Source organism: Mytilus edulis, chromosome 10 (genome assembly GCF_963676685.1).
Source record: "Mytilus edulis chromosome 10, xbMytEdul2.2, whole genome shotgun sequence".
NCBI lineage: Eukaryota > Metazoa > Mollusca > Bivalvia > Mytilida > Mytilidae > Mytilus > Mytilus edulis.
The window spans coordinates 6050048-6077307 of record NC_092353.1 but is presented as its reverse complement, the minus strand read 5'-3'; the positions used below and the strand labels follow the sequence as shown (position 1 = coordinate 6077307).

At 33.4% G+C, this 27260-nt stretch overlaps 3 protein-coding genes across 3 annotated transcripts in view; 2 read left to right on the top strand and 1 right to left on the bottom strand.

The window, feature by feature from the left end:
* The window catches only part of LOC139493230 (placenta-specific gene 8 protein-like), a 48532-nt gene extending 26198 nt beyond the window's left edge, over positions 1 to 22334 (top strand). Inside the window, exons 2-4 of the mRNA XM_071281454.1 lie at positions 16564 to 16780; positions 17840 to 17979; positions 21859 to 22334. Coding sequence (XP_071137555.1) covers positions 16573 to 16780; positions 17840 to 17979; positions 21859 to 21951 — 441 coding nt within the window. The 5' untranslated portion in view covers positions 16564 to 16572 and the 3' untranslated portion in view covers positions 21952 to 22334. The remainder of the gene's footprint in view (positions 1 to 16563; positions 16781 to 17839; positions 17980 to 21858) is intronic.
* The window catches only part of LOC139493237 (CAAX prenyl protease 1 homolog), a 256843-nt gene that overhangs the window by 176058 nt on the left and 53525 nt on the right, over positions 1 to 27260 (top strand). The window lies entirely within an intron of this gene.
* LOC139492289 (uncharacterized) lies at positions 253 to 4591 on the bottom strand. Its single transcript, XM_071280507.1, has 2 exons — positions 4202 to 4591; positions 253 to 3183 (listed from the first exon to the last, which is right to left on the bottom strand). The coding sequence occupies exons 1-2, from the start codon at positions 4589 to 4591 to the stop codon at positions 253 to 255; spliced, it is 3321 nt and encodes a 1106-aa protein (XP_071136608.1).

The window sequence follows — 27260 nt, the reverse complement described above, 5'->3', positions numbered from 1 at the left end:
CGAATGATTAGCGTAGGAAAAAAGTCTCTTGTCCATTTTTTCCAAAAGTTTTGGACTACTTGTTGAATAAATTTCCACCTCAACTTATAATTGCTGTTCTCACTGAAGTTTCCATTAGGAACACGAATGCTTGATCTACCTAATAACAAATCATTTGGACACAAATATGATCCTTCCGTTGGGTCCGAATTTTTTGTTCCAATTGGTCTTTCATTTAATAGATTAGATACTTCAAATAACACAGTCTGTAACTCAGAAAACGTCATCACCGATGTTCCTATGGCAACCTCCAAACTCTTTTTTCACAGATTTGACTAGTGATTCACTGACTCCGTTTTCCCATGGGGCATCTGCCGATTTGGTAGTGACCCAATCCATACCTTTGCATTTACCAAACGACTTAATCGGTTCCCAGTCCCATTTGTGAACCACTTGCTGCAGTTCCTTGCCTGCTGCCACAAGTTGTGAACCTGAATCAGATATCCTTTTTCTTGGATATCCTCTCACAGTAACAAATCTTCTTAATGTCATTATAAAACTGCTTGTATCATAACCCTCTGCCAAGTCAACATATACTGCTCTGGTGGTCACGCAGTTAAAAAGGACGCCATATGCTTTACCATGTGTTCGTTTCTTCACAGTATCTCGAATCATAAATGGTCCAAACAAATCAACCGCACAATAATAAAATGCTGGTGCAGGTTGTAGTCTCTCTATCGGTAACATACCCATCTGCTGTCCTACAATCTTTTTCTCTCGCTTCCTACAAATGATGCATCGTTTCTTTACGAGCTTAATAATCCGACGTACCCCAGGAATCCAGTATCTGCTCCTTAATTTGGCCAACGTTGTATCCACCCCTGAATGATCCTCCGAATGAAAGGAAGCAACAATCAACTTGATAAATGGATGCGAATTTGGCAAGAGAATAAATTCAGTCTGATTCCAAGTGCGTTTCATCCATTCTTGCATTCTTTGTCCAACTGTTATTATGCCATCTGAGTTTGTTTGTACACCTAACCTTCGATATCTCACTAATGAATCCTTCGGGAGACTCTTTTGAATATGTTTTATCCATATCATTTCTGCTCTTTGTATATTTCCTGCTGAAATTCGGTTCGCTGCACCTTTGAATGATCTATGTTTAGCTATATCCAGAATTATACTTGTCACGCGCAACATCTTGCTTACATTCGAAAATCGATTAAGATCAATGCCACTTACATCGGGTACAATGTCTCTACTCTTTTCTTCATGTTCAAATGACATCGTGATTCCAACTGCATCCGGCAACTGACTTGATTCTGAATAATCTTGCCTGATCGGCCATTGTTCAATGGGCAACCGTAAAAAATCTGGACCCTTTTGCCAAACTGATTCCATTACCAATGCGGTTGGATCTGTTGCTCTCGTGGTCAAATCAGCAGGATTCTGTTCCCCTTGTACCCACCACCAATCAGAAGGTTCTGTCTTACTTTGAATCTCGGCTATTCTAGTTGCCACAAATGTCCCGAAGCCATAACTTTCTCTTTGTATCTGAGCTCTTACTATTGTTGAATCTACCACGTGAATTATTCGAATACAGTTAAAGTCCATCTCCTTTACTATTTTTTCTCTGATTCTTGATGCAATTACTGCACCACATAATTCCAACCTCGGAATCGACAATTGTTTTGTTGGTGCTATCCTGTTTTTTGCTATAATCAGATTCGCTTCATATGTCTCGGGACCGATTTGCCATCTTATGTATGCACATGCTCCATATGCTACACTGCTTCCATCTGAAAATACTACAAATACGGGGTTCTTGTATGCAGCCTCTGGCTTAATACATCTAGGAAACTGAATCGACTCTAGTTGAAATACTCCCTTGAAGAACTCAATCAACTTTTGTCTCATTGCATCTGCTATTGGTTCATCCCATCCACCATTTCCTCCATCTGTCTTGCAAAATGATCTCAAAAGTAGTTTTGCGGTTAAAACAAACGGACAAGCTAACCCTAAGGGATCATAAATGCTCGCAACTTGACTAAGAACCATTCTTCTCGTGAGTATCAACGGTATGTCATCTATTTGAGTTTGTTGCAAATCTTTATCAATGTGTATTCCTCGACGTTTACTTGAAAAATTAATTTTTGCTTGAAATGTAAACATGTCATCTCTCGGTTGCCAAATCATTCCTAGAATCTTTTCCTTTGGTTCATTTGAAATATGTAATCCGTTCCATTGGTCGGACTGCTTCCCTGTAACAATCCAATGTTTAATTGTAAATCCACCCTTTGCAAGTAATTTTTCAGTGTCTTCCATTACCTTTCTTGCCTGATCATTATTGTCGACAGAGTTAATGATATCATCAACATAACTGTTTCTAAGAATCATTTCGGCTGCCTCTGGGTAAATATCTTTACTCATTTCAGCAGTCATTCCTAATGCAACGGTTGCCATAGTGCCACTAGGTCTGTCCCCAAAAGTGACCGTCTTTAACACATAATGATCAGGTTTTCTGCTTGCATCGAGATCTCTCCATAGAAACCGATGCGTATGTTGATCAGGAACTGAAAGTTTGATTGCATTATACATCTTTGAAATGTCTCCTGCAATTCCAATTCTATTTTGTCGAAATCTCAGTAGCACCACTAACATGTCATTCAATACATTCGAACCCTTTGCCCAATAATCATTTATCACATGTCCCATGTATGTGGAAGAGGAATTGAACACAATCCTGATTGGGGTTGACTTAGAGTCGGGTTTTAGAACCTCATGATGCGGTAGATAATGAATTGGTCCTTCATAATTCCTGACCTCGTAATCTGAAAGTTTTCTGGCAACGTTCCTATTAACCATATCTTTGATTTGATCATTGTATGCATTTGCATAGATTGTCCCGGTGCGTTGTAAGCGTTTCTCTGTCGATTCAAGACGATGATTTGCTGCTCCTATATTGTTAGGCAATTCTGCCGATTCTCTTATCCATGGATAAGTTACAGTCCAACGTTTTTCATCTTTGTCATATTGAAGTCCCTTTCTTATCATGTTCAGTTCTCGTTCTTCTGCTATAGTGTAATTACCATTTCCGATCGGACATTTACCACACTTACAGTTTCCACATTTCGGGTTGCATTGAGTTCCTAAGCTTTTTTTTTCTTTGAATGCACATGGGTAAAAAATTATTGGACATTTCTACACAAAATATTTATGTATCTTAATATTGGGCAACATGTTTTTTGTCTACAAAATCTTGTAGTAGGGTACAAAATTGAAGATGTGGATTATCATGTACTTAATCATATTATAACAATTGTTTGCTTTGTGATTTATAAATGTTTTTATTTATCCGAAAAGAGAACCAAATATGTGAATATGATGTCAGTCCTAAAAAACGAAATTGATACACAAATTTTATATCATCCGGAAAATTCCTTTTTGAGAAAATTTCAAAGAAAAATTTTAGAAAATTGATTCTTTGGCTGTCATATTTATAGTTGATTGACCTACATTTTTGAGAATCACAAAAATGTCATTGAAATAAAAAGAAGACAAATTTCTAACGAAATTGCTTTTTAATTTTTTTGTTTGATTTTCATATATAGTATATCATTCAATGTTTAGCGTACTTGAAAGATAAGACACTATCTAAAAACTACCATAATTCAATTATACTGACCTCTTAATCCGATCGAAACCATGCTCTTTCACTTTCGATTAATCCAAAACTAAAAGCTAAACAAAAGACGGTCAAAGTTCCGTTTTTCTTTTCATTGTGAAGTAAAGTACATGTTGTAGACAGCTATTACTCTGTTAATTGTAACTAACACGCAATACTACATGTATGTAAAATTATAAAAAGTTTACCAATAAAATCCCCTGGTTTTATTGGTAATTAACCATACAGGGCAGAACCTTAATGCCATTGTTGTAACATTAAGGAGATTTGTTAACAACTATTATAGTAAAATAAAGTATCTGAAGTTGAAAAAAAAAAAAAGAGAGTTCCTAAGCTTTCAATGTTGAAAAAGTTATCCAGACTTTCCTTCAGTCCATTAAAATTTGCAATATGTATGCTACCAGTGTCGTATTGTTGTCCATATAAATGATGAATACGTACAAAATGGTGAGACACCGTACCAACTTTAAGAAGCGTGTGACTACCTCTCAAACAGTAACCAAATTGGTTTTTCATCAGTTGAAGATTTCCTACTTGTTCTGCCTTTGTTGGTAAAAGAACACAGCAATCACTGCCTATCAATATGTCGACTTTTCCCTCAGGTCGAATCACATCCTTTTCCGTCACGCTTTTGAATAGCTTAGCGATGCCACGGATATCTACCCTAGTCACGTCTGCCGTAATTTGATCCATTCCATACGTCCTTATTTTCCATTCCTGTCCATTTAAATCAGTTAGTGGAACTATATATTCTTTACTTTGGATATAGTCAGTAGTGTTGCCGACCTTTGTCACGGACAATGTTACATCTCTTCCCTTGAGGTTCAGTCTCCGTGCAGAATCATGTGTTATAAGTGAGATGTTAGCTCCCGGATCCCATAGTGCTGTCAAATAGTTTCCATTGCTCGGAACCTTGCTTATCATGAGCAAAACTCTCTACCTTTATCTCCATTAACAATACTGATACAATTGTGAAACGTTGATCCATTGACTTGAATTCCATGTAAAGCTTGATGGTGCATCCTCCCACACATTTGTTGATTTTCATCCAGGACATCACACGGTTTCCTATTTGAACAGTATCTTGATAAGTGGCCAATCTTGAGACAACTAAAACATCCTCCTTGTTTGCGAATTAAATCTACTTTAGTCTGACCATCCAATCTACTAAACGCTGTACATTTGCCAATATCATGATTATCAGTCTCATGATACCAACAACTTCTACGGTTTATTCTCATAGGTATATTATTCTTCGAATTCATTCCATCACCGTTCTGTTTATATCTATTACCATGCGACATAACCTCTGCTACCTGTACCAATCCATCAACTACCTGCTTCAATGTTTCTTGATTTTCCTTTACTTGTGCTTGGAGAGATTCTACGGCTGTATCTTCCTCCAATGTTGTATTGTGAACCTTTGATTTAAGTAATGTTCGACTAGCAGAACTGTCTCGTAAATCAGAATGAATATATTCCATAGCATTTTTTTCTTCTAAAAGAAAATTTAGTAATTCCGGAAATGTATGTGATCCATACTTTTGCTTACGAAGAGCCCATACCCTCTTCTGCAATGGAGGTAAAAGTCTCTCAATTTGACTGATCATCGTAGCTGTGTTCATTTCAAGTTCCATGTTCATTCTTTTAAGATCGAGCCAACATCTCTCGACAACATCAACTGTGGTTATAAAGCTCATATAATCACCATCAAACATTGGTGTCAGTCCTTTAATTTCACTTAGTACAGCATCAGCAAGCTTCTCTGGCTTTCCATACTTAATGCCTAACCTTTTCATCATTTCCGTAAAATCGTTGTCAACACCTTTGACAGTAAGAAGTGCTTCTCCCGTCAAACATTGTATAAGTGTAAACGGGTCATCTTTCATGAGGAGGTTGTAGTCTTGTTTGAAGCTTGGGTAATCTCTTATATTCCCAGTAAAAACAGGTGCATCCAGTTTTTTCACTCTCATATTATCCTTGGTACACTTTACTTCCTCAATGGGTTTTATGTCTTTTACCTTTGCTGCTTCAACCACTTTGCCCATCATTGACCTTGCTTCACAAAGTTCTTGATAAAGATGATCCATGTCTGTATTACTGTGCTCAATAATATCTTTATCTGTTTCGTCGTCAGAATCCAAAACTTCCAAGTACGAGGCATGACCCCCTTCCATCTCAGAATAAGCATCTTCAAGGTCCTTGATGATTAGTTCCAGTGATTCTTTCGATTCATTGTTGTGATGACTCTTATTGAACCGATTCAATATTCGATGAAATTTTCCCTTTGCATTGCTTCTCTTCTTTTTCAAAACTTGTTTCCCATCTCCAGGTTTGTCACCATTATTTGTAGGCATGGCTTTGCGTTGAAATGTATAACTTGGGCATGAACTCAATTGTCAGGTTGTAACTATTTATTCCTATCGTTTCAACCTACAAACAAACTAAAACAAATTTTCAGTCACATAATAAACACAATAATTCAAATCAAATTAACACCATAAATGTTCCGTAAATTCACTTGCAACTTCATCATTGATTCCGATTGTCCTTTGAATTTTATATGTAAATGTTATTCAATCGTTCCATAGTTTTTCCACACGTTGATCTCTGTAACATAATAACATCTGCGAATCATGTTCATATATAAAACAAACGTAATTATCAGTTCATATTCATTGTTCTGTACACGAAACTGTTAAATAACTGTTCTTAATCTGTAATTCAACTTACGCATTGACATAATACACCCAAGTTATGTGTTCCGCCTTGTTATTCATTTACGGGATTGTTGATAATGGGGATAGTAACGACAGTTTTGATATTGGCATATGCTAAATTAAATTCAACAAAAACAAGATATATATCGTTCAAACGATACATTGACCCTTGCCCTATTGATGTTAGAAATCAATGGTTGCAAAGCGTAGGTGATGTGTGTCTTATTAAAATAGAAGTACATAAGCTGGTTCAAAAAGTGACAAAATGATGAAATTGAGAATGTCAATGAGTCAACAACCCGACCAAATCGCAAAAAGCAGCAGAAGGTCACCAATTGGTTAAATGCAGCGAGAACATCCCGCATCTGAAGGCGGGCCTCAGCTGACCCTCAAAATAAAAATATGTACAAGTTCAGTAAAAATGGACGTCATACTCTAAAATATATATGAACTATAATTAATAAACATGCAAGACTAACGAAGGCCAGAGGCATCTCATTTGAGACAGGCGCAAACATGCGGCGGCGTTAAACATATTTTGTGAGTTCTCAACCATCACTCTATATCCTTAGACAATGTGGAATGAAGAAACACACAGTAGTAATACGCAGAGTAAAACTCAGGTCAAAAGAGGTCCAAGTCCGATGTCAGATTAGGTAACACAATCAACTCAGTAAAATAACCATGATACATAACAACAAAGGGCTAATAGCAGTAACTGACATGCCAGCTCCAGATCTCAATTAAACTTATCAACATGTTCAGTCTTTATCATATAAAAATCACGCATAATCTCTATCCATTAAATGTATGAGAAGATGAAGGAATTTACATCAAGACGAAATACGCCATAAAACACATAAGAGCATACACCGCAAGATAGGGAAAACTTTATAAGACCCCATAAACCACGAGAAACAAACGCGTGTCTGCCGTATTAATAATATGCCTTGTACCTTTGATAACTATTATCATATTTGAAAAGAATCCTTGCTGCAAAACATCTGACCCGTGCACCAATTTTATCATATGTAACTAACTAACTAACTAACTAACTAATTTTATTCAGTATAAAATCCAGTACAAAAGGATCATCGCTGAAACACATAAACACATATAAAAACATATACAAAACAAAAATAAAACATAACAGACAACAATTTTGACACTTATAACAAGCAAGAGACAAAACTCACATTTCAATATTATGCAATTATTCCCACTGATGGATGTCTAATCAAAATACATTTGTCTATATATATAAGAAATCTGGTGAGAACATCAGTCTCCGAACAGTTCATTAAATATTTAAATTTATCAAAATTATCTAAATTGCAAAAACATGGTATAATATTAACAATATCATCATATAACTTTTCCCTCTCCTCGTGATAGAGGTTGCATTCACATATGAAATGAAACTCATCTTCAATTTTGTTATCAATACAATGTGTACATATTCTTTGATCCAAAGGCGTTTTATTATATCTGCCATTTTCAATGTGTAAATTATGGTTAGAAATTCTTAATTTACATAATTGTCTAACATATTGTTTTGGGATATTTAACTTTGTATAAGTCTCAGGTTTATATTCCTCTTTTAACTTGTAATATGTGCGTAGTTTGTTTTGCTTTTCACCTGACAAACATGAGAAAAAATAATTTCCATATCTTTCTTGTAAAATCTTTTTCACTGCAGATATGAGTTTTCCTTCTGACATAGTTCCTTTATTATTCCAAACATGGTCAAAATTAATTAATTTTAGAAACTTAAAAATGTGTTTATTGAAGGTACATGGAAAGGTACAGTCAACTTCTTCGATTGACTTATATGCTAATTTTGAAAAATTCAAAAGAGGGTCTTTATACAAATATAGCCAGTATTTAAGAGATTGCAAAATAACAAATATAGAGATTGGATAACGACCAAGTTCTGCCATACTGGCAATATTAGGAGCATATTTAGTGGCACCAAGTACATATTTACAATATCGAATGTGAACCTTTTCAGGAGCAAAATTTAAAAAAGTTTTTTTCTAAATCATCATTTGAACCTTGTGTTAATCTTTTGTCCAGGTTAAGAATGTACGGACCCCACAATTCACTTCCATAGAGAAGGACTGGTTTTACACAGGAGTCAAAAAGTTTTAAAAGCAAAGGTGTATTATTATGTGTACAGTGAAATTTACGTTTAATCATGAAAATTACTTTAAGTGCTTTCTTACTAAGATCTTCAACTGCAGTACTGAAAGAACCAGATGCTCTCATTACAATACCTAGGTATTTATACTCTTGAACACTTTTGATCAGATTTTGCTCAAAATAAAAATTACAGTCTTTCAATAATTTACCTGATTTGTTAAATACTATTATTTGAGTTTTTTCTATATTCAATGATAATTGCCATTTTTGACAATAAAGTTCCAATGAGGATAAAAAAATTTGTAGCCCTTCTTTGGTTTGAGACATTAAAATTATGTCATCTGCATACATTAAACAATTTAGGCTTGTATTTCCTATATCTACTGGATCACACTTTTTATCAAGGTATCCTGGAAAGTCATTCATAAATAAATTGAAAAGAAGGGGACTCAGTATACACCCTTGTTTAACACCAACATTTGAGAGTATGGAATCAGTCAGTCCGGAATCTAGTTTAACTGAATATTTAACACATGTGTACATATCTTTAATTAAATGGAAAATATTGCCACTAATACCTTGCAAAAACAGCAATATAGATATTTTTTTGCCCTAAACATTTTATCCACAATGGATTTTAATGTATAAACATGATCAATTGTTCTATTAGCTTTTCTAAAGCCTATTTGATTTTGACATAGTATGTTGTTCTCAGTTACAAAAAGATCTAATCTGTTACACAAGATCTTTACAAACAACTTACTTAAACAGCTAGATATTGCTATACCTCTGTAGTTACTTGGATCTCTAACGTCTCCTGATTTAAAAAGAGGTTTAATCATACTTTCTGTCCAACTACTAGGAAATAAAGTTGATTTCAAAATGATATTGAAAAGTTTACAAATACAATTCAACATATTCACACTAGAATGTTTAAGCATCTCATTACTTATACAGTCAAAACCTACACTTGTGTTATTCTTTAAACTTTTTATAGCTTTCAACACTTCCTGCATATGTATGTCATAATCAAGAAAAACATTAAACCCTGTAGGAAAATCATCCTGTTCATTACTACAATCTACATTTAATAGTTTATTAAAATAATTATACCATTCATCAGAGGGAATATTGGAACTCTGATCACTGATGTCCTTGTCAGAATATTTAAATTTATTAATAATGTCCCAATAAGCTTTAGGGTTTTTGTCTTCTAATTCCAGTAAGGAATCAAGCATCTTTGCTTTATACTGTCGTGTTTTTTTTTCGTACTAGTTTTTTGAACTGCTTTTTTAGCCCATAGTAATTCTTCAACTTTTCTTCGTTTACAGAACCCTTAGAGAGTGAACGAGAAGATTGGATTAAATTACGATACATTGATTCACACTCGCTGTCAAACCCTAAACTAGATTTCTTTCGTTTACGTTTTTTAGATTTAAACCTGTTACCCTTAGGAAGATTTAAATGACTTCTTAGTTTATCGAGAATGTTGTTAAAAATATCTGTTAAATCCTCGGTGGCTTCATCGACCCCATTTCTTTGTGGTACTCTGTCTTTACTTAAGAATGATTTTACATTAGATTCAACTTCTTTTGATAACATCATCTCTGTATAACATTTTTGAACCTCATTGTTCCAATGTAAACCCTTAGGTATTGGTCTCCCAACTTTTTGTTGTACTTGAGAAAAATTTAAAGATAAACATACATTTATAGGACAGTGATCAGAGTGGACGGTAAAATCCTTTACAGTAAAAAAACATACATTTTTTAGCATATTATTACTAACAATACAATAATCAACAACAGCACTACCATTATATTGATGGGAAGTGGGTTTACCTAATGTATCCCCTAAAGTTCTTCCATTTAGAATTCGGCTTCTAGATGATATGCAAAGCTCTAATACACGTTTTCCGTATTCATCAGTCTTAATATTCTTTTTAGTACAATATCTCCTATAATGTACATTATCTGACAAATATGAATTAGGAAGTATATCTTGTAAACTTTTAACGTGATCAGATGAAATAAAATCCAAATCATTTTCATTAATATGGGCATTTAGGTCCCCCATAATGATAGTCTCCCCTGAATTTGAAAACTTACTCAGGTCTTGTTCTATCATATCTAGTGTTGTTAACTCACTTTTTAGAGATTTGGAATAGCTAGACTGTATTGGTGAGTTGTAAGCAAAACATACAAATATATCAGATGAATGTGAAAAAAAAGTTTTACTTAGTTTTGCCCACAAAAATTCAGATGAATTACCTTTGATTAATGTAATTCCTTTACTAACATTAGTTCTGGCATATAAAGCAATGCCTCCATGAAAAGCTTTACCTTTCCTGGGGCGATTGACCTTTTTTAACAAAGTATAACCTTTCAGACATAGATTGTCATCCTTATCAGCCTTTGTTTCTAATAGGCATATAATATCAGAATTTATATTTTCACAAAAATCAGGGTCATTAAGTTTGCAATATCTATTACCATCTTCCCTGTAAAACAAACCATGAACATTCCAAGAACTAATTGTTAATTTGTTTTTTAACATTCTTTGAATTATAAGGGATTCAACAGAAACATTTAAATTTTTTTTTTTAATGTGTATCCTTTAAATTTTGAAAAAAAAAACAATAAAAAAAAACGTGAGAGAACAAATTATGACTAGAAAAATTCAAGACAATTGACTAGATAAAAATTAAAAAAAAAATAAAAAAAAAAAAATGAAAACAAAACAAGAAAAATGAGAATAAAATATATCATAGGTACAATAAACAATACTATATAGTCATTGTGTATATATGACAGTTATACATAAATATGGTGGGACTTGTTAATTCTTGAACATTTGAAGGGCTGCAACAGTGTTTAAAACCATTTCGATCATTTTCATATCCTTGTTATCTACAAATCTGTTATTAACATTGTTGTGTCTCATGTCGTGCTTGTTCATTTGAACCATGGTTTTGGTAGCTTTTGTTACTGAATGTACTATTGATTGTTACTTTGTTGTTTTTTTTTGTAAGAAGGCCACTTCCCATTTAGCACGAAATGTAAGGTCTTTTTCAAATTTCCTGCCAAGACTCTTGTTCCTTCGTTAATGTTAATGTGAAAACCATCTTTGTCATAAAGATTTAACTTGACATTATATGATGTGCTGTCAAGAAAAAAGTTAGAGTTGTCACACCATGTAACATTTTTGTTGTCTCTTATTTTTGAGTACAATGTTTCATTGAACTGGCAAATATTTCTAGCAAGCCTAGTTGTTCTACATGGTAAAAGCGATGAGATGACGATTCTTGCGCCAAGTCTTTCAAGATTTTCAATTATTTCTACATATTTATCCACTGCGGAATATACCACATCAGGTGAATGTCGTATATCATTTGTTCCTACATGACAAATTACGATACTGTCAGTCAGATCTTCATACTGTTGAATATATCCTTCAAGGTCTGCTAATGTGGCGGTTCTTTTAGCCAGACCCTCCAACTGAAAAGATGCTGTCAGCCGCTTGATATCAATGAACTTTGGAATGGAACTATGATGAAAGATTACCCTTTTTTTAACAGGGTTTTGTTTGAGAGTGGAAAAATCAGTGAATGACACTTCTTTCTCCTGAATCACTGAATCCCTTGATGCTGAACTCCTTTCATTGTGATGCAAATTTGACTGGTGTTTGAAACCAGACGTTTCTAAGCATGACTCATTCTTGGATTGCTGTCCATTCACAGCTGACCATTGGCCTCCTAATATATCTTCTTTTACTGTTTGAAGCCTATCATGTAATTTTTCAATTGTGGCGTCTTTTTCCTGCAGTTTAGCATGTTTTTCATGGAGAAGAATTTCTAGTTCAGTTTGTTTTTCAGTGAGAACTATTATCTTATTCTGTAGCTTTTCCTCCGCTGCTTGAAACACTTCTTTTGTGTGATAACTATTCCTCTCCAATTCTTTTGCTTTACTCATGAGTTGACATTTTTCTATCTCAAATTTTTCAATTATTTTCTTCTTGTCAATATCTGATTCTTGTATTTTTTCACGTAGCATTTTAAGCTCTCTTGCATGGACTTGTTTTAGTGTTTCTATAGACTCGGGAGAAGTTTCAACTTTATTCATCAAATTTAGCACGTCTTTGACGATATCATTTCTAAGCCCTTGGAGATTCGTACCGAGTAACGTTTCAAAGTTTTTTATAGTTGAATGTGCATTGAAAATTTCCGATGACATATTAATCGTGCTTTCTTCTAAAATAGTTAACCTCTGCTGAATCTGATAGGATTCTGAATGTGGATCATTTGATATACTATTGTTTGAGTCTGTATTGATAGTGATATTTTCATTTTTTGTCTGCAGTACCGGTGGAGTTTTAAGTTTGATCAGATCTTCTTGTTGTAAAATTTCTGAATTTGTTGATACGATTTCTAAATTTGTAGAAAGGGTTTCTGAATTTTTAGATTGAATTTCCATGATTTCATTGACAGGTGCATTTTTTCGAATGGTATGGTGATACGTGGAGGACTCAATATCATCTTCTCCGTTTTCAAATTGAAGACTTTTCGGAGTGGTCATTTCAGAACTAGATGACAAGTTTTCAACTATTTGTAATGTTTTTTCAAATTCATTTGAGCACCACTGTTGAAAGAATTTCCCTTGAATCATTATTTTACCTGTGGTCAGGTACACAATAACTTTGTACATTAATGTATCCCCTTCATAATCCCCAATACTTTCGGAAGAGTGTACTTCAAACTCCGTTCTTTCAGTTATGCCTTGTGCAGTAGAGTCGTGCCAATCTACTTTGACTGAGGGGTTATTTTTGTTACCTGTGATTATCGATTGTCCTAATGCATGAAGCCAGAAATGCATTCTTTCACGAGATGTAATAAATATTGTACAATATGCAGCTTTCCTACACAGTGACAGATCTATTTTTTCGAATGGTATGAGCATTTTATTAGTTTTTTGTGCCTTCTTATAAGGTGCTGATGGTAAGGTATATATGTTTTTCAGTTCAGATAATTGGTACCGGTTTTCATAGTTCACCGCCATTTTCTTTGTTTACAAATTGATATACTATATATAAATAGCTTGTTATCTACTGATTAATCCCATCAGTGATGTCGGAATCTTGTGAAATTTAAAATTATATTACATGAAGTATGTTTCTGTTGATTATCCCTTGTAATGTTTGCTAAAAACGCATCATTAAATGTAAAGTTTCTGCTTGCAAAAATAACGTGTAGCCGATGATTTCACCGGAAGTATATATGAAGTATATATATTGCATATGTATGAAAAAGTGTTTTCTTAGGCTAAAAACAAACATATTTTTAGATGTAAAATAGTTCTCAAAGGTATCAGGATTATAATTTAGTACGCCAGACGCGTGTTTCGTCTACTGATCAGTGACGCTCATATCAAAATATTTATAAATCCAAACAAGTACAAAGTTGAAGAGCATTGATAATCCAAACTTCATATTGACAGTGAATATGAACATGTTTACTAGTAACTTTGATTAATTGTTGACCGAGAAAACTTACTTTTTATTAGGCAAATAAGTATTTAAAGGGTGTCATATTGTTATCTAATGGTCCAAACTATAATTGTGCTTGTACCAAACAAGATTAAAGTTTTGATAGAAAGTTCTTTCTATGTTATTGAGATGACCAGATAGTTCTCCTTTCATGCAAAAAACTAAATAAGAATTTTACAAACCTTTCACAGTAAGTTTTCATTGTTTTTCAACGCCATATGAATAATAAGATACCTGAGAAGATCTCATTACTTCTCCGAATGTGTCCCTTATAGCTGAAGTAATAGAAAGTTACACAAACAAATGTTATGAACAGAATCACTCTTGCATTCAATAGAGACATTGGTGCTCAATTGCATACCTTGTATATATAAATATAATTTACAGAAAATTTCACAAAACATTATATGTATGAATGAGTTAATTATGTCGCAAAACGCTGAAATTGTAATAATGCGACTATGCATTTATTGACTGCAAGATAAGCTGCTACCATAAAATGTTAAAAGTGTCCATGTAAATTTAAGTGACACCCGTTTTTATACGCCCGTCAAAATTTTGACGGGACGTATTATGGTATACAAATGTCCGGTGTCCGTCCGTCTGTCTGTCTGACTGTCTGTCTGTCTGTCTGTCTGTCTGTCCGTCCGTCCGTCCGTCCGTCCGTCTGTCCGTCTGTCCGTCTGTCCGTCTGTCCGGCGTAAACATGTCGCACCGTAACTTGAGAACGACTTATCCAAATTTCATGAAACTTAATATAGTTGTTTCTTATGATGGTCAAATGATCTGTATACTTTTTGGTGAAAATAAGATTTAAACTTTTTGAGTTACGGCACTTTGTAACTAAAACAGGGGGGTGTTTTTTTCACATGTCGCGCCGTATCTCAAAAACGATTTATGATTATTGCTTAAAACTTTAAACACTTCTTTGTTATTTTATTCTAAAGATCTGTATACTTTTTGGTGATGATTCAAAATTTCATTTTTGAGTTATTGAGTATTTTGTAAAAAAAGGGGGAGGGTTTTTTTACATGTCGTGCCGTATCTCAAAAACGATTTATGATTATTGCTTAAAACTTTACACATTTCTTTGTTATATTAATCTAAAGATCTGTATACTTTTTGGTGATGACTCAAAATTTAATTTTTGAGTTATTGAGTATTTTGTAAAAAAGGGGAGGGTTTTTTTTACATGTCGCGCCGTATCTCAAAAACAATTTATGATTATTGCTTGAAACTGTACACACTTCTTTGTTATACTAATTTAAAGATATGTATACTTTTTGGTTTGATTCAAAATTTTATTTGAGTGATATTTGTAAAAAAAAAAAAACAGGGTGGGGGGGGGGGGTTCCACATGTCCCGCCGTGTCTCAAAAACAATAAATGGTTATTGCTTAAAACTTCCTCAGATACTATTTATGATTATTGCATAAAACTTCCACACAAGACGTTGGGCGTATCATGCGCTCATGTCGCAGCTGTTTTTGTTCAGATCAATCCCTGGGTCCTAATATCAGATTACTCAAATAAGCACTTTCATATTTTTAGATAAATAATATATGTGGATCAATACATTACAAAACATGGCAAAATCCGTTATTGTTTTAGCATTTCGTAGACAAAGAACAATCGATTTTTTTTAATTCGTCCAGACATGTTATCAGTCCATTTTATTGTTATTTTTGTTTTATTTCTTACATGTAAAGGCTTTCTACGGTTAAATTACTGTACACATAATTCTCGGTTTGGTCTACAAATCGAGGTTCCAAATATTAATAGTTAATCCGGTATGACACATTCGAAACCCCCTTTAGAATGAGATGTCTGAAAGAGGATCAGGAAATAATCGGCATGCAAATTACCGTCATTCAAATTTTTACGAATTAACGTACAACAGGTTGATCGTATCGAGTTGACAAACATAGTCATATAAAAGATTTATAAGAAGAAAAATGGGGGTCAATGGGCATTATTTTGTAAGGCATTCAAATGGATAGAACCAGAGGTTTCTGAAATTCTGACGAAAATCACAAAACATGACAAACGAACATCTTTAACGTTTAATCTTATTTGAGTGTCACTTTTAAAACATTTAACGATTCACTTTGATTTACGCGATGAAAATAGATGATCCATATATCATTGAAGCTTAATGTAGAAATCAATCTATCAGGTTTTGTACGATACTAATATACATGTAGTTATCAGAAACTATTTTAGGAGTTCAAAAAAAAAATGTGCAAAATACGGCTTAGGTAATCTGAGCCTTGGATAAGAAAATTTTAAAGTTTTGTAAACAGGAAATTTATAAAAATGACCACATGATTAATATTCATGTCAAGTGCTGACTACGTGGCTGGTGATACCCAAGGGGACGAAACGTCAACCAGCAGTGGCATCGACCCAGTGGTGTAAATAGTTATCAAAGGTACCTGGATTATAATTTAGTACCAACATTGTTTCATACAAATTGTCTTTAATTTTATTTTAGTGAAAGACAATGGATTCAAATCAGTCCCATAACAAGCAACCCCATTCTCAACATATGGGAAGAGATTCACAAGTGCATCCTCACCACCAACAGCAGAATACAACGGTTGTTATTAACCAGCCCGGTATACAGACCAATCCATTAATGGTTGGAACAATACATGGAACCAGAGGATGGTCAACTGATCTCTTTGATTGTTTTGGAGATGTCAACAACTGTATGTACAACGTAGTAATTTATTTCTTTTCCAGTGGTCTTATCAGTTTAATTTCAACTCATGGGTTTGCTATCTTTTTCTGATGTTTTGAAAATATTTGTGATATTAATGCCTGCACGATTCAAATGAAGTCTATCAATTTGATAAAAAAAAAAAAAAAATTTGGTCTTCCAAATTCATCGTAAAAAGTTCTATTACAAGTCATGAATTGACTTCTACATCTTTAAATACTAAGAGCACTGTGATTGAACGCCAAATCCCATAATTCGGCATTGAAACTGCCTAACATAACCTCTGAAAATCTGTAATGAAATAGACGACAACAAAATGCAACAATAACTGTTAACAAAATCAATTACATTAATAATAGAAATAACAGTAGATCTAAATTTACCACTGGTTAAATGAAACATATCATTTGTACCAACACGAATAATTGCACTACAAAAATCCATTGAAATCAGATCGGCTCGGCTTACGGACAAGTCGCTCTGAAGTTAGTCCTCCAAAAGCTTGAATTGAAGTATTATTTAACTTTGGGAAATATATGACTATAAAATCCCCTATAAACAAAGTCGACCTGTTCCATAATTTCTGCCCTAAAATAAGATAAAACAGATCAGTAATTAGCAGACATACTGTCAGCAGCAATAAGTTTATCCAATAACCCATATTTTAAATAACGTTTATAAGCAAAGCTTTTTTAATCGTCTTGTAACTGTATTAGGAGCACCTGAGATCACTCCAGTTTTTGGTGGGGTTCGTGTTGCTCAGTCTTTAGTTTTCTATGTAGTTTCTTGTTTACTTTTATTTGTCTGTTTGTTTTTTCATTTTTAGCCATGGCGTTATCAGTATATTTTCGAATTGTGAGTTATGACTATTCCTCTGGTAGTTTTCGCCCCTCTTTTACATTGGAGGGGTCACCACAATTAAAAGCCCTCGTGGCGTATACATAATTTTCGGGGAATATATAGTAATGGTTTTGACCTGGTACTTGTCCTATGCATGAGATGGTGTTTAACCTCACTAATCAAAAGTGAAATCATTATATATTTATAGGTTTGTATACCGCCTTTTGTTACAGCTGTGCAATGTATAGTATTGCTATACGCGTGGGAGAATCTGCCTGCACAATGTGCTGTGTACCAGCCGTAGATATCAACCTAAGAACAAGAATAAGAACTCTTGGTGGTATACAGGTAAACAAAAATAATTACGTCATACATATATTTACGTCATACATATATTTAGATAACATAAAACAATGCATATCTCTATTAGAAACAATGGTAGTTTTTTTTTTGGATATACAAACTTTAGAAAATGAATGAAACCTCATTTTTATAAAAGAAAACATAATTATACGGTATTTTTTGTCCAAGAAATATCGGTTCCCGTTGTCTTTTCTAATGCAATTTGTTCTTATCTCCCATATATGTCAGTTCAGAAATTAAAATACTTATATCGTCAAAGCGTAAAAAGACTTTGTATGATCTTTACAGCTGTACAAAATATATTATTTTATATGTTTATATATAGAGTGGACGGAGTATCTAGTGATGTACACAACGAGCAATCAGGATAAGCCGTACTTTTAATTCTGAATACATTTTGAAATACTGCGCCCATTAACTATGATGTTTTATTGTTACCTTCTGTTTGTGTTTTCTTAGTAAACGGAACAGATGATATCGAGTATTTCCTCATTTCACTTCGTTCTCTTTTATAATAGAAATCGAGTTACATAAAGAATAAAGTTCCTTAAAAAGAACAAAAAATGTCTTCACTCGTCGAAACACGCAATATTTCATTTTGTAATATTATCAGTCTGATCAGAGTTTCGTCCGACAAGGATTCGCTTATAAATCTCATCACGCGAACCTGAACATATGAATGTTAAAAGAATATAAAATTTATAAAAGGTCAAAAGTGCGTATGAGTAATTGAACCTTAGTGTCTGCATACTTATTATTTTATCAACGGGATATTCAAACAAAACATGTTTCATTACCGAGCATATAAGTCAGCACTTCCGTGTTGACATAAATAACAAATACATGACCAGTTTTATGAATGTACTGTTTGCAAAAGTATGAATTATTCGAAATACTAAGGATTTTCTTATCCCAGGCATAGTTTACCTTAGACGTATTTGGAACTACCTTTTTGAATTTTTGGCCCTTAATTCTCTTCAACCTTATCACGGTAGGTATAGTGTCCGGCTATGATTGTGGTTTTTTGAGTGATTTGATCCATTTTTTTCGAGTGTAATTTTAGTGTTTTCGAGTGATAAAACATGCTATAAGTTCAATTAACTGCTATTTCGTAATTATAATAGTTTTTTACATTACTACTTATCTTATATTGAATACTATACTTGTTTTGATCAAGGAAGAAGCAAAATTTCCTTTTATTTAACCCCAAAAATCAGTGTTTATTATTATCCAGGCTTTTTCGAGAGCAACTTTGAAATCGTCCGGGATTTTAGACAAATGATCCGGTTTTTTGACAGAAAATTTGAATAAGAGAAAAGGTATTCTAGATTTTAAACAATGATTTCTCTAGTTTATACCTGTAATTTAATGAATGAAACTCAATAAATTACAAAAACCTATTACTACATTGATCAAAAGTAACCTTTTGAATTTAATGCAAATTTTCTGTTCGGAAAACGTTCTACCACAACTTTCAAGTATTAAATTAATAGAAATTATTGGATCCTTTAAAAGGTCTTCAGAACATAGTAAAGGGGAATCATAATCTTTTCAACTTAATTTCGTTGTACTGTTGTTGTCAAAGTAACTACCATGGAGTTTTTATACGGGATGTATTATGGTACCCAGTTGTCCATCCGTCCGTTGTCAGCATGTCGGACAAAAACTCAAAAACGCTGTAACCATTATACACGAAACTTCGATGAATTGTCTGTCTATTGAGGTATCTCCTCTTTCGATTTTTTTTTATAAATTTTAGACTTTACGTGTCTGGGTTATGGGATTTTAGTAAACAATCTAGAGTATCTAAAGAGCATGTGTCACTCACCTTAGTCTATTTGCTGCAGTGCATTCTAAACTAAGGACACTCTTCAACATTAAAGACAAGAATAGAATTCATGACACAATTCTCCATTTTGGTGATGGTGACTTTTTTATAGATCTAACTTTACATAAAATTCTTGTTGTGTACAGTTATCTCTATCTATAATGAACTTGGTCAAGTCGTTTCAGAGGAGAATATTTTTGTAAAAGTTAATGGACGACGACAGACAACAATAGGGACAAGGACATATATATTCCATGTATGCATTTCCCTCAACATTGTCAGTGTTATGTGTACAAAAATGGCTTTATTCTGTATTTTGGAATTAAAGCCTTTTTAGGCTTATTTGAACTTTTTTTTAACGAAAAATAATGTCGGATTAATAATATCTTTCTTTATCAAATACTATCATACACAATATAACTTTGTATATTAAACTCAAGCGTTTATTTCACGTATTGTTAGAAAGGAAGTCTGTTTGTTTATAGTTTTGTTCATATTCACTCCAGAAAAGTGGTCACACTCGAAAAAGCCCGATCAAATCACTCGATAAACCACGATCCTAGCTGGACACTATACATACCGTGCTTATACTGTTTGGCTTTCTATCTATATTGATCCGACCGTCGCTGATGAGTCTATTATGCCGGCGTCTCACATTGGTGTATAGACCGGCGTGCATCAGACGTACAGAGAAAATTGACAAAGTCCGTATACGTTAGTTGCACGCCAGAGGAACGCTAATCAATCGTTAAACGCGAGTAACATAAGTTTGAAATACGTCGGAATGCAAAGGTATACACTTGGCGAACGACATTACTCCAGGAAATTTTTATGCAGCATAATAATGTCATCCAGCTCAATCGTTTGCCAAGTGTATACCTGTACGTTATACGCACGTAATACATACGCTACAGATAATTTTTAAATACGTTTAGGGCACGTTGTATACACTTCAAGCTCGTTCGACTTTACCTAAAACGTATGTGGGTGTGTTTGTAACAAACACCTCATAACTAAACCTTCCACACACCCCGAAAGCACGGATTATTGTCTCAGATACGACCGGGACGCGTCTCAAACACGTTTAAGAGACCTGTTTTCCTTCGTACTGTGCATTCCATCTTCGTCCGACAAACGCCCGAAATATTCCAACATACGTTACTTGAACGCCCGATAAACGCTTAGGTACGCTTCTCGTATGCCCAATTCACGCTTAAAGCTCGTTGTGCACACGATACAGATATGATTGACAGGTTAAATGCATCCAATATTACTAGCGTACATGATTTTTTACCACGCCCGGCGTACGTCGGAGCTATACGCTGATGTGTGACGCCGGTATTATGTAGACGAAACGCGCGTGTGGCGTATTAAATTATAAGCTTGATACCTTTGAAACTAACTACAACTAAGCTGCTTATACTTAGACACAAGCAGTACACAATCTGTTGCATAAACCTAGTACTTGTTAATGAAAATAAACCTTTATCAATTTTGTTTTATAAAGCAAACCCAAGAATACTGTAAAATCTTGTTAGCGTGACATAATGCTAGTATTTAAAAGATATTGAGCAGAAATGCAAAAGAGAAGCCATTGTTGGAATGCTACTGACAAATATGTGTTTATTGGGCTTTATGCCAAACATAAGAATTAATATTAGGTAACTTAAATGAAAGACAATCTCATGTAGATAATCTTGAAAAACGAGTTGCATAATGAATGCGTCGATATTTTAGGTTGATAAATCCGGTGAACTATGTTTAGCTGATACCAAATTAAAATTAGTTTAGATAAATATGATGACAGAGTTAAAATTATACAACAACAGAAAAGACTATAAGTATATATAAGTTGCTTAATTATTTAAGGTCTTCCAAATATATAGTGTTTCTAAGAAATTCAAATTCAACAATACAAGTAGAACTATTAACGTTGAAGTTACGAATTGTATCAGCATATACAATCCAGATACGACTTAGAGCTGTTTCTGTTAGTTGCTGTTTCGCAGCAATGACTTCCATGTTTTATATTTTAGGGGGATATGTGTAATGATTGTATGATTGTTGCCTTTTGTGCAGCTTGTGCAGCCTGTCAGGAAAACAGAGAGCTACGTGCTATGGGACTCTAAACCAATGTGTACACGTAAAGAGGGCTTTATTTAAATAATAACTGGTTCTTTTTTATTAGACTTTATATATAATGTGTGTTTGTATAATTTAGATAGAGATAGTATGTTTTATGATAAATTTTCTATAAAGTGAAGTTCAATTCAAAAACTCATAGAAATAAACTATGCAAACGTACCTTTGTAACGGTTCGATCTTTCTTTGTGTGTTTAAAACTATACAAATGAAAAGACATAAAACAAATTTCCTGTTCAGTTACCAGTAATGGAATTGGTGCAATCAATATCTTCAAAGTTCTTCAGCACAAGGAGGTAACATCTTAAAAAGTAGAATCACAACAATACTGGACTCAGAGGAAAATTCAAAAAGGAAAGTCGATAATCATATGGCAAAATCAAAAACCCAAACACATCAAACGAAAGGATAACAACTGACTTGGTACATGCATCCTTTGTAGCAAATGGTGGATTTAACCTGATTTATTTCTAGCTTAACCTCTCACTTGAATGACAATCGCATATAATTCCATTATATTGTCAACTGCGTGTGAACAGCACAAACAGACGTAATAGTTATAAATGTCAAAAAATAGTGGTACAGCAGTCAACATTGTGTTATTATGTTAATCACTATAAAAACAAACAAATATCTCAGCAAACATTTACCATGACACAATAACACAATGACGGGAAGTATAAGAATAAAGCCACATCATATGCAGCTAAAAAAAACTCAAAAAGGCATATAGAAAGTGCAGCTTTATTTTTTAAAATCAGTCTGTTCCTATTGTATCCTACAGTTACACCTAAAGAATTTAAAAATAAGCAATCATTGCAGGACTACTGGGGATCTAAATATACTTCGACATGAACATTGTTAAAGGTGATATAGCATGGTCCTAAATTTGATTTGGTAGACAGGTCGAGATAGTTATATTGCAGTTTGTTGCACAATTACTAACCCAATTCTATATTAATTTTTTTTGTAATTGTTATAAAATTCATAAAATAACATGATAACAAACAAAAATTTAACGTAATTTCGTATTTGTACTTTATTCGTCTGATGAGTTAAGCCTTTTTCAACTGATTTTTATAGTTCGTTCTTTTATTGTACTGTTATACCACTATCCAAGGTAAAGGGAAGGGTTGGATATCGCTAACAGGTTCTGTATGTATGTGGCTGTCTATAGGCAGGGAAAAAAAGGCAACAGTAGTATACCGCTATCCGAAACTCATAAATCGATAGAAAAAAAACCAAATCCGGGTTACAAACTTAAACTGAGGAAAAAGCATTAAATATAAGAGGAAAATAACGACACAACGTAGCACACACAGAAACGAACCAAGCATTATACAAAATTCGATGAGAATAACAAATATAACATCAAAACTAAATACATGAATTTGTGATAGAAAGGTACCGTGATACGTCTTATAGTAATGTGAATTCACACTCATATAGTATAGGAAAAAAACGACACAACAGGAGCCTGTGGTTCAGTGGTTGTCGTTTGTTTATGTGCTAAATATTTGTTATTCGTTCATTTTTTGTACATTAATTAGGCCATCAGTTTTCCCGTTTGAATTGTGTTACATTGTCATTTTGTGGCCTTTTATAGCTAACTATGCGGTCTGGGTTTTCCTCATTGTTAAAAGATGTAGGGTAACAAATAGTTATTAATGTCTGAATCATTTGAACTCTTGGGGAGAGTTGTTTCATCATTGGCAATCATACCATATCTTCTTTTTTTTAAAATTAATTTCGATTATAATCCAATTTTTAGAAAATTACCTGTGACGTTGCTTTTGGTGGCGTTCAAACATTCGTATGACAAACAGTTCGTAATTCTATTATGTGTACTGTCCTAAATTATGTTAAGACATTCGTTGTAATTATGTGGCAAAGATTTAAAAAAAACAACTATGATATTATTTATTTATCTATTCCACTGTTTTGTGTGTTTTTTCCAATTTTTTTTGTACTGTATTCCTGTCATGTAATGTTGTCATTATAGCGGTATATGTAACATTGTCATTAAATGTGAGCCATTAAACCAGGTTCAACTTACACTTCTTTTCTTCACATGTCCTCTGCTAAATCAGGAATTGTGCAGTTTTTATCTAATAGTTCGTTTCTATGTATGTTGCATTGTTCTTTGTTTTTGTTGATCTTTGGTGTTTACGTTGTATAGTTGTTTTCCTCTTATTGCTGGTGTGTTCCCCGCGGTTTTGGTTTGGAACACGTTTTCTTTGTTTATCTTTATCGATTTCAGACGTTTGAACAGTGGTATACTGTTGCCTTTATGTTTAAATAAGTTTCCTTACTCACTATATATATGTTTTTAATAGCATGCATCTGCTACTAAAATTAACAGCGGTAGGCAAGGATAGATACACAGTTCGTTCCCGTAAGAATGCCAATTATATAATTATTTGTTGAAAAGGTTGACCTCCAAATTTAACAAATAAATTGTCAATAAGAAACGCCAGGTTATTGATTACTTGTTCCTTTGTGTATCATGTTTTCTTTTTTGTTCACTTTTTTAAAAAAAATATCCCGTTTATTATCCCAAAGTAAAAAACAATATTTGTATTTTCTATCACATTCAGTTCAATTATCCTTTGTTTTAAATGGTTTTTGAAATGATTTTAAAAACACATAAAGATACATTTTTGTGGTAGTTTAAGTCCCAAGTGTTAGAAGTTTCTGTTGTATATCAAATGATATTTGACATAATGATCAGAAAAAGACACCCGATTTACTTTAAACCATACAACACGATATCGACTAGGGACACACGATCATGACAGTAGACCAAAATGAATATTACCATATTAAATTGATGTCAGATTAACAAAACCATTTTAAAAACATTTTGCAATGTATTGCTTATACATGTATTAGTGTTTAACTCAGTTATCAGTGCTACGGTAATGAGTTGATTCTTGTTATCTCCCTTTTGGCCAGAATACAAATTCGACCACACATAAATATACTAGTATAAAGTGGTATATTTTTTGTTAAACTTCAAAACATATTGCTTACCATCCCTTATTTCAGTTGGACGTGTGTTCTATAAATTGAACCCCCAAATTAAATGACAGAGACTTGCAGTACGAAAGAATATTCTACATATTGACCATAACGTGAGCAAATTTTATCATGTCATACGTTTTACATACATGTACTACTATAATTAGGCAGTCAGCTTCATATCATCACCTGTATATTGTACATCAAGAACGAATATATGTCAAACGCATTGATTTCGCATTTTCAAAATTCTGACTTCAAAGAGATAACATCCATTCCGCACCTATTTATGACGTTTTTATACTACTATTCGATACGTATTAATTGTAAAACCAACTTCATTAACAGTGTTGTGATTCATGATGCAATCACAATATTTCTTTCAGCATAGTTATAAAGGAATTATACACTTTATAGTTTTGGGGCCACCATTATAAATGTGTAAGTTAAATGATACTAGAATGAACGTGTGATTTAAAAATCATATTCCCCATTGGAATATCTACACTTTGAGTTCATTTTTTTCCCTTCTTTTTATTAATGATAAATAGGATTTGAACACAAAATTATTAAATTATATCGCATGTTATTATATATTCTAATATACGTAAACATATATACAAGGCAAGGACCGAATGTATATTTAAGATATCAATGACATAAAAAGCAAATACAATCTAACGACTCAGCCTGTATGTTAGTGACTGTCCCAGTGGTTGTCGTTTGTTGTTGTGTAACCTATTTATTTTTCGTTCCTTTAAAAGCTAACTACACTGAGTTTGTCCATTGTTGAAGGCCATACGATGATGTATAGCTGTTAATATCTATGTTATGTGTTCTCTTTTGGATAGTTTTCTCATCCGCTTCTTCTTTTTTATATTAAAGAATATCTTAAACGAAGATTTGTTTTAGAAAAACGTAAGGGACAAGTTATAGAAAATGAATAACTTGACAAATGTTCTGACTGCCTGCCTTTCAGTTGAATTGAATAAATCATTTTGACACAGAGTATCATTGTTACTACACATGTTTAATGTAATGAGATTGGTACGCTATAAAATTATTACAGTGGGATACCATACGGCATATTTTGTTAAAAGTGAACGAACAGAGGAACAAGTGATCAGTATTTTAGAGTTTCTTATTGACAACATATTTGTTGAATTAAGAGGTAGACTTTTTTTATGAAATTGTCGCCATTCCTATGGAAACGAACTATGCTCCTCTCCTTCTCGACCTCGTTTTATTTTCTAAGGAATCAGAGTTCCTTTAGACACTAACATATATTTCAAAGGAGCCAGGTAATTCAATTTCACATTTATAGGATATAGATGATATATTGGTGATGTTCTGTCAATTACAATCCAAACTTTTCTGATTGGGTTTGATAAGTATATCCCTAGAAATGATAGAAACAACAGTTACGGCTTTTACCGCCCAATTTTTAGACTTCGATATAAAATTTGACATACATATTCATCGCAGAACTTAGAAGCAATATCCGAACAAGTACAATCACAAAAAAACCCTGAAAATTCAAAAAGGAAAGTAAACAAAATCTAAATCTAAAACACATCAAACGATTGGATAACAACTGTCATATTCCTGAATTGGTACAGGCATTTTCGTATGTAGATATTGGTGGATTGAGCCTGGTTTTATAGCTAGCTAATACTCTCATTTATATAACAGTCGCTTCAAATTCCATTATTTTGACATCAATTTGTCAACAAAACACACAGACCTGGGTCTTTTATAGCTGACTATGCGGTATGGGCTTTGTCCATTGTTGAAGGCCGTACGATGACCTATAGTTGTAAAATTCTGTGTCATGTTGGTCTCTTGTGGACAGTGGTCTTATTGGCAATCATACCACATCTTCTTTTTTTTATAGACACAATTGAAAAAAATGTCAACTCTTAAGCTCAGTTAACATAAATCGTTGGATTTCAAATTTTTGGCCTTAGGTGTTCCTGTTCAAGGTCAATTCAGAAAAGCGCTTTGGATAAAAGTAAAGTGTACGGTGTTGTTTTCATTTTTTATATTTACTGTCTGTTTTGAGTCTTTTCATTGATGAACTTAGACTGCAATTATTACAAAAACGTCTCGTTTGTACAAATGTATGTAAAAGAGGGACGAAAGATAGCAGAGGGACAGTCAAACTCATGAATCGAAAATAAACTGACAACTTAAGTGTACCAGATTGCTTCACAAACAAACGAAATTATTAATTTATCATACTCTGTTTGCTCATTTAATTTCCGATTTTGAATGT

Excerpts from the sequence above, each read along its gene's own strand:
- LOC139492289 (XM_071280507.1), bottom strand. The coding sequence starts at position 4,591 with ATGATAAGCAAGGTTCCGAGCAATGGAAACTATTTGACAGCACTATGG. Across the intron at positions 3,184-4,201 it reads TACCAACAAAGGCAGAACAA|AAATGTCCAATAATTTTTTA; the intron begins GTAGGAAATCTT and ends TATTTTGTGTAG.